This window comes from Galeopterus variegatus, unplaced genomic scaffold, assembly GCF_000696425.1.
Source record: "Galeopterus variegatus unplaced genomic scaffold, G_variegatus-3.0.2 Scaffold110, whole genome shotgun sequence".
NCBI classification, from domain to species: Eukaryota; Metazoa; Chordata; class Mammalia; order Dermoptera; family Cynocephalidae; genus Galeopterus; species Galeopterus variegatus.
The window spans coordinates 472,198-480,695 of record NW_007726221.1 but is presented as its reverse complement, the minus strand read 5'-3'; the positions used below and the strand labels follow the sequence as shown (position 1 = coordinate 480,695).

The following is an 8,498-nucleotide window of genomic DNA, read 5'->3' as shown; positions in this document are numbered from 1 at the left end:
CCCGGGCCGCCGCACCGGCAGGCTTAGCAGTGCTGTGCTCTCTGCGTCTGAGGTTTTGCCTCCCTGGCATTGGTGGGACGGGTGGGCTGGCCTTCACCGGAGGCTGCCCAGGCCTCAATCTCAGAAAATGAGGGCTCCATGTGCTCTGGCCCGGCTCACCAGTGCCCAGGCACTGGAGTTTGGGAACCAAGCTCAGCTGGTAAGGAAAGAGTCACTTTGATTTATTTTGGCCTTGCTCCTGTGCATCTCCCTTGGGGCCCTGGGAGGTGACTGTGTCCTGGGGCTGGGTTTCAGTAGCTCTGGGTCCTATAACCTGACAGCATCAAACCCCAAATCCCAACATTATTTTTGAGAACTGTAGAGACAGGATTCCCACCAGCCTTGAATGACATAAAATATCACAAAAGTGACAATTATTTCTATTATAAAATGTAGTTACTCCTCACAGTGGGAGAAAAACAGACTGGGAATAAGAGAACGAGGATCAGATAGACACCCTGTAGATGTGTGATCCTGGGAAGCCCCGTCCCTTCCTGTCCCTCCACTATCAAATGAGGAGGCTGGCTAAGTTTCCAGCTGTACTTGAGGAAATCCCAGGGATTCCCCAGAAGTGCCTAGGGTAGGGGGCTGGGATGTGGGAAGAGGTGGGATGGGGCAGGAGTGACTAACAAGGGGGGTCTCTGGGTAGCCAGAGAAGTCACACTTTATTCTGTATACTCAGCTTCTGTATAAAGCTTCATTTGAAGAAAGGGTTCCTGCCTAAAAATAATGTGGCCACTGAAGATACTGATCACACCCTGCCCCCCTGCCATCTTCTGTGGTTCCAGGATCCAGCTGAGACCAGTGAGCCCCCGGAGGGAAAGCGCTAACTCCCAACCTGGGTGACAGGTACTTTGCAATGGCGTTGTCGACTGGATGCAAATTGTCATCCCTTCTAAGTTTCAGGGTGCCCAGCTAGAGAAGTGAGACTGTCAGGTAAAGGAGCAACGGCTCCCCAGACGGGGGAGGAAAGCCCTGAGAAAGGGAATGTACATTGGCAAATAAGGAGCATGTGGTGCAACTGTCCTCCCTGGCTTCTGATCGTGGAAGAAAAAGTATGCAGTGGAGGGCAAGGGGGCCAGCAGGACGGGGACATCGGTAGCAAGCAGTGAGAGGGAGGGTGCTGTCACCAAACAGCCCGGGCGGGGTCTCAGGGAGCTCCAGCCTTTGGGGTGGTGAAGAGAGGTGATGTACGGCTCGCTGTTGGCAGTTAGGGAGTAACCGGTGCTGTGTGTGACTTTGTCTCGTTCAGGATCACACATTGACTTTAAATGTGATGCCACAATTTAAATATAATAATGGTAACACTTAGCCACTTTCCCCCTATTTTTATAGTAAAAGGAAAAGGACTATTTGAATGCAAATGACTTGAATTTTCTTTTAGGAGCCTTTTGGTTTGGGCCACAAGCCCATGCCCAAGCGCCACCTGGTGGCAGGTACCAAACTGCAGGTACAATCCCTGGGAGGGTCAGACCCTTCGGGTGAGCCCAGCAACAGCAGCCTTGAAGGCTTCCCGCCCAGCTCAGCTGCCCATTTCCTTCCTGACTCTGGCTGCTCTGACAAGGGGGAAACCCAGGTCCTATTTCTGCATCCGATGGTAGAGAAAGCAGCAAGAAACGCTGCTGTGGGGTTGAATTCTGCTGTAGAGAGAAGCTGCCTCAGGGACGGGGAGAACGGGAGGCACTGCCAGGCAGAAGTAGGTGGGCTTTTCCTCTCGCAGCCTGGAAGCTCTGGTCTGAATGCACAGCACAAGTTTCACGGCTCAAACATGACACAAGGTAAACTGGCTCGCGGGGGAGGGCTGGCACCACAGGAGCCGGTGGCGCCCGACTTACATCCTCATCCCTTTCGTTAAGGCAGACTGAGCTCTCCTTCATGTGCCACACAGCTGGGAGCTGGCTGACATTCCGGACCTGGATGCAGTTTGTGGCTCTCTGTCCCAGGTGAAGCAGACCAAACTGAAGGGCTGAGACGTTGATGATGAGGGCAGGCCCCTGAGACACCCAGAAGGGCCTGTCATTGGGCCACCTGGGGATGGGTTCTGTGTCCCACCCTGACAACCTTCTGGGCCCACCAGCTACCCAGCTCCCCTCTGCAGCACCTTAAAGGCCGCCTCGATGTGTAACACCACTGGCGAGGGCGAATCTTTGATTTCACACAGCAGGTCCTGGCTGGCTGGGCCAGGGACACCCCCGGTAAAGTTCAACTCAAAATCCCCGACCTCATTGGGCTCTGAGAGAGAGGGGACAAGTGAGAAGTGGAGAAAGGAAGCAGGGGCAGTTTCCTTTGCTGACTTTCTTATCCACTACATGCCCCAGGCCTCAGCTGGAGCTGATCACAGGACACCAAGAGCCCTGCACAGACCCCTTTAACTCTGAAGCCTCCCCCTCACCACCTCACCACCACTCCCCTACCCCACCCCTCAGCCAGCCCTGGCAGGTCCCAACCCCTTCCACAGTCCTTGAGGTACCAATGATCCCTGTGCAGGGCTCCACCTCAATGATGTGGCAGTCGCTGACCTTCCTCCACATGTATCTGATGGGTGACTTGCTGTTGTTCCACATCTGAAAGACACACCCCAACCCAGCTACCCAGGTACTAACTACCCTTTCATATCAAATCTGTACCTGCTGAAGGACTGTGGGACTGTGGGCTCATGAAGGGTTCACTGGACACCCTCCCAGCTAATTCATGGCCATGTGAAGGCTTGGACTTCCCAACCCAACAGCACCCTCACTTCACACTGCACGATTTGTGGGTGCCATATCCTGCCAAAGACGTGAACACAGAAAGGGGTTCCATAGCCCTAAGTTTCGGAGGATTCTGGGAAGCTGATAAAATAAGACAGACACCTGGCTCAGGCATCTATGCAAACTAAGTTGAGTTCAGGGGCTCTGGGAACAGTCTCAGCCTCCGCAGTGGCCACTGCCACTGTCCCTCCAGCCATGTCCTCCCTACACTCACATCCAAGTTCAGCACCACCTCGGCCAGCTTAGGCAGGGGAGACAACGACCTACCTTAAAATCTTTCCTCACGTTTATGCCAATGTAGTTCTCCCCAGGGATGATGAGAGCATAGGGTTCTAAGAGAACCTGGAAAGGTTCTACTGAGCCTTTCACCTCAATTTCCAGGACGATCATATCATCCACAGTGTATGGGGAATCCACCAGGTTCTCCACTTCTGAACTGAACACAAACTCACCATGAGCTAGGAGCCAACACAGCCTGGGAGCATGTCCCTGCATATCCCCGCCTCTGTTCCACATCTTTGGTCTTGTGAAAATGTTCCCCTACCCACAGCTCCCAGGCCCCCTAAAATCAGAGACATCAGCCAATGCCCTGAAAAGTGATGAGTGTCTGTGACTGTGACAGTGGTATGGCCTAAGGTCTGGGACAGGGGTACTGCCCTACCGCCTCCAGGGACCACACTGCTGCACCCCAGCCTGGAATCTCCACACCAGGCTGATTAGAGACCCACCTTGACGGTTTGCACCCGCAGCAGTCAGCACCACCCAGGGGCCACCAGCTTGGCTGCCCAAGGGTAGAAATGAGACTGGGGTACAGCTCCAAGTTTCCTGGGATGGCCTACAGCTCTTGTAGTGAGTCCAGCGAGCTCTGTTCCCTGTATGCTGAGCCTACTCCAAGCCTAGGTTGCCAGGGCAAGGCAAAAATGCTCCCACTTCCCAAAGCCTGCTGGGGACCAGGTTGCTCATTCACCCCTGCCTGGTACCTTCCCCAGAAACATACCCAAGGGGAGGCCAGGCCCAGCTGCCCACCCCTCATCCAGGGCTGGTGTCTACTCACTTTATGGGCTCTGGGACTTCTTCTAGCACCATCTGGAACACACTGTGAAAACTCCTCATCTGCAAAACAAACAGCACCCTGAAAACACAACAGCATTACAGCCAGGCTGCCTGGGAGAAGGTTTGAGTGGGGGCAGGAACTCCTCCTCCCTTCAGCCTAGCTGCCAGAGAGGCCTTCTGAAAAACCCATGGCTGCTTGCTTTCTACCTCTTCCCCACCCTGGGGAAAGTGGGGACACTGCGGGACATGAGCCATGACTTAGGGGTCTGCCTCAGCTGGGCCTGGGGGCAGGAAGGAAAGGCCCTTCAGATGCTGACATTGACCCTCGGCAGTGTCCTCAATGGGTCTGAAGTGCCACACCCCCCAAGATAGACAGTGAGGTGGCTGGATGCTGGTCGGGAGGCAGGTCTGCTCATCTTAGTCCCAAACCCACTAACAGGAGCCCTGGAGGGTCCTTTTCATGCCCAGCTCAGGTTCCCCTCACCTGCCAGTGACACACAGGGTGCCCGTGAAACAGAGGGACAGCACTGTGTTAACCTGGCCCTCAGGAATCTGCACCTCACTCTCTAGGGGCTAGGTCCTTTTCATGCCCAGCTCAGGTTCCCCTCACCTGCCAGTGACACACAGGGTGCCCGTGACACAGAGGGACAGCACTGTGTTAACCTGGCCCTCAGGAATCTGCACCTCACTCTCTAGGGGCTGCTGTGGGCTGGGCAGGGATGGTAATGTTCTTTGACATAGTAGAAATGTGGGACACCCAGAGCTGAGAAAGCAAGCCCAGGGTCGTGCTGCAGATGGGTGTGTCTGGGATCAGGACCAGGCAAAATGAGCTTTGGTCCTGCACACCAGGCACGTGCTCCAGACACACTCTCAGCTAAGCCCTGGCCTCGGCAGGATAGCTGGGGACCAAGTCAGGCCCAGCTGTGGCTTCCGTGTCATTAAAGAACATGGATGGAGGGTGAAAATATCATGACCCAATCATGTGTGGCTACCAAGATGACACCATTTTAACCTCATAAGGAGAAAAGCTCAGGATGAACTCGTGGTCCGTGTGGGGGCTGAGAACCCCCTTTCCGGGCATGATGGAGAAGGCGGTCTCCCTGTCAGGGTGGTACTTGATGCTGTCCATGCTGTACGTTTCTCCAGGCATTAAGGGCTGCAGGTTGGGCTTCATGATCTGCCAATGGAAGGCCAGCTCCACGTGCCTGTGGGGGCAACCCTGACAGTGGGCAGTGGGTCCCAGGCCATGTCCTGATTCTGCCAGGACCAGGTCCTCTCCCACCCCCACATGCCCAGCCTGCCCTGCTCTGGGAGCGAGCAGGAAAGGACCCAGGAACAAGAAGTGACCAGGTCAGCCTTGAAGCCCTTCCCATGGAGGAGCCCCAGGGAGCCTGAGTTAAGGACAACAGGTGTGTCAGGGGGCCCAAGCCAGAGACCACATACCAGAGCCCCTTGCTCCCCACCCTGGCAGCTGGGGGTCAACCCACAGTGAATCGAGGCAAATAGTAAACTCAGGAAACCATTCCCCAACCATTGAACTGGAGTGGTCTAGGCATCCCTCCAGATACCAGGAAAATCTTCTGCAGTGTCTCCTACTACATGAAAATTTCCAAGGTTTGCCATATCGACCCCTCCCCTGCTCTCTGTCACTCCAGCTATGGCCTTCCAGGACAGCTGTGTTCAGAAAGCTATGTGCCCACTGGCTGCCAACAGGAACAGTAAAAACTCTATGGCAGTAGGAGGGGCAGGACTCCAGGCACGTTGCTGACAGGCAGCTGTAGGGTTCAGGGATGGCACATGAGTGCCTCTTGTCATGCCAGGAGACAGAAGCATGTGTAACGCCTGGGGACATTAGGGCAGCCTTGGCTGGGAGGCTCCCGAAGGTCTGTTCTGCCGTTGCTGACAGGCAGCTGTAGGGTTCAGGGATGGCACATGAGTGCCTCTTGTCATGCCAGGAGACAGAAGCCTGTGTAACGCCTGGGGACATTAGGGCAGCCTTGGCTGGGAGGCTCCCGAAGGTCTGTTCTGCTATAATGGCGGTACTCAGAGGCTGGTCAGAAAATAAATGGCAGTGAAAACAAAACCCACAGACCATAGTCTGTCTGACCCTGAGAGTAGGATGGCTTCACCTGCATGGCATGGCATGACCTCTCTGGAAAACCATTCCTGGCTGGGGATGGTCCAGGCTGACAGACAGCAGCACTGTTCAATAGAACTTCCTGCAGTGGGGGAAATCTTACATATCTGCGCTGCCCACTAGGATAGCCCCTAGCTACATGGGGCTATTGAGAACTTGAGATGTGGCCCATGCCACTGAGGAAGTGAGTTTTTAATTTTATTTCATTTTAATTGATGTAAACTTAAATTTAAATAGCCACATATGGCTAGTGGCTACCATTATGGAGTATAAACGTGGATCCTTCCATCCAATCTGGATCCATTTGATGCCCAGACTTGCCCCTGGCTCTTGGAAGGAAACTCCTGCCTCACTGGGAACTCAGGGACAGGTGAGGAAGCAGAAGGGGTGCGTGTTGGGGACATGCACAGGAACCACTCACGTAGCATTTCTAATAATCAGCTGTTTCTTAGCTGTGGACTGAAGATTTTCAGGCTCAAATCGTATGAAGTGCTGGGCTGTTAAGTCTGTGAGCTCTCCAGGGTCTGGCTGACTTTTTTCACCAGAAATATAGATCAGATCCAAAGCAACCAGCTGCCCAGTTCCTGACAAAGTAGGGTAGTGACATTAGTGAAGTCTCACCAGGGCTGAAATCAGGACTCTGGCCAAAGGCTGCCAGGGGTCCTGTGCCATCTTCCATATGCAGCTGGCCTTGACCATGACTTCCAGAAGTGCACACAAGAGGGAAAAGGGTCCATCAGCACACAGATTCATGTCCTCACATCTTCACAGACTGAAAGGAGGTGATTTTGAGAAACTGGCAGGTAGCAGGCACTCAATTAATGCCTGCTGAGTGAAAGTGGATGGAAGGAAGAAAAGAAGGAAGGAAGAAAAGAAGGAAGGCAAGCAGGCAGGCATTTGGGGGCAATTCAGCAGGTTGCCCTTCTAACCCTGCAGAAACCTAGAAGTGCGTCTGGTTGTTTATTGTGTGAGTCAGTGGCAATTCCCTAAAGGACATCAAAGGGAGTTTCAATGTGAAACAGTGAAAGATTTCACCCCAGGTTTGCAGCTGTCTCTCACTAGAAGAATCCTTAAACTGTCTTGGAGGCCACTCTGGCTTGGGTCTCCAAGGTCTGACCAGAGCGAGGGGCCCCAAACTAGACCCTGATGCCTGGAGGCTGCAGCATCCCCTCAGTGTGCTCCCTGACACAGAGTGGGCGCAGCCGTGCCTCTGCCAATGCTAATACAGTAAGTGGCTCCAGGAGCTGGGCGCCCACCCCAGCCCTGCCCCCAGGAGTACACGCAAGCCCACCTACAATCACCAGCTCCTTTATCTGGCAGTTGTTGCACACAATGATGAAGGTCTCCTTTGACTTTTCTAGGCTCGTTGGGAGGAACAAGACCTGGGGAGAGAAGTATTGCCCTGTTATGTCCCATTAAGGGGCTTCCGCCCCCACCGCCTCTTCCTCCTCTTTTGAGAAACACCTCCCTCTTTTTGCTCCCCCCCACCCCGCAGCCTCCCCACCTTACACCTAAGGCCAGGGGTTGCAGCCTAGGCTCCACCCCAGAGTCACGCAGGGAGCATGCTGAAAGTACATGAAGAGAAAGTTCATAGGGCCTGAAATACAAATGGCTCTTAAATATGTGACAACATGTAACTTCACTGTAAAAGAACTGTAAATGAAAACCACCCAGAGGAATAGTTTTTCACTCATCATACTGGCAAACAGCAGAAAGTGATCATAAATGCAATGACGTTCTTTCTTTCTATTTTTTTCCCCCACACTCCCCCAACCCTTGCCCCTGGTAACCACCATTCTACTCTTCGCTTCTATGAGTTCGACCTTTTAAGATTCCACACATAAGTGAGATCATGCAGTATTTGCCTTTCTGTGTCTGGCTCATTTCACTTAGCATGACGTCCTCCAGATTCCTCCATGTTGTTGCAAATGACAGGATTTCCTTCTTTTGTAAGGCTGAGTAGTATTCCATTGTGTATATACACCATGATTTCTTTATCCATTCGTATGTTGATGAACACTTAGGTTGATTCTGTATCTTGACTATTGTGAAAAATGCTACAATGAACATGGGAGTGCAAATATCTTTTTGACATACTGATTTCATTTCCTTTGGGTATATATCTAGTAGTGGGATTGCTGGATCATATGGTAGTTCTACTTTTAACTTTTTGAGGAGGCTCCATACCATTTTCCATAATGGCTGTACATTCCCACCAACAGTGTGCAAGCGTTCCCTTTTCTCCAGATCTTTTTTTAATTTTAATTTTTTTATTATTAGCATATTCATTGTTACAAATCACACTTATTCTTTATGCCCCTTATCCAATCTCTCCCCTTCCCCATCCCTCCCCTTTCCCATCACCCTCCCTTTCCCCCTTCCCCTTATCCTTTCATTCTCCCCCTCCCCTCTCTAATAACCATAGATTTGTTCTCTCCATCTAATAGGTTAACTGTTCCTCTGTTGCCTAGATGATCTGTCCAGGACTGAGACAGGTGTGATCGTGTGATCAAGTCCTC

At 52.6% G+C, this 8,498-nt stretch overlaps 1 protein-coding gene across 1 annotated transcript in view; it reads right to left on the bottom strand.

Moving 5' to 3' along the window:
* DLEC1 (deleted in lung and esophageal cancer 1) overlaps window positions 1-8,498 on the bottom strand; it is a 68,420-nt gene that overhangs the window by 27,975 nt on the left and 31,947 nt on the right. The window contains exons 11-18 of the mRNA XM_008586537.1: window positions 7,271-7,361; window positions 6,401-6,563; window positions 4,855-5,047; window positions 3,844-3,902; window positions 3,057-3,225; window positions 2,510-2,603; window positions 2,141-2,271; window positions 1,875-2,033 (exon numbers count right to left, since the gene is read on the bottom strand). Coding sequence (XP_008584759.1) covers window positions 1,875-2,033; window positions 2,141-2,271; window positions 2,510-2,603; window positions 3,057-3,225; window positions 3,844-3,902; window positions 4,855-5,047; window positions 6,401-6,563; window positions 7,271-7,361 — 1,059 coding nt within the window. The remainder of the gene's footprint in view (window positions 1-1,874; window positions 2,034-2,140; window positions 2,272-2,509; window positions 2,604-3,056; window positions 3,226-3,843; window positions 3,903-4,854; window positions 5,048-6,400; window positions 6,564-7,270; window positions 7,362-8,498) is intronic.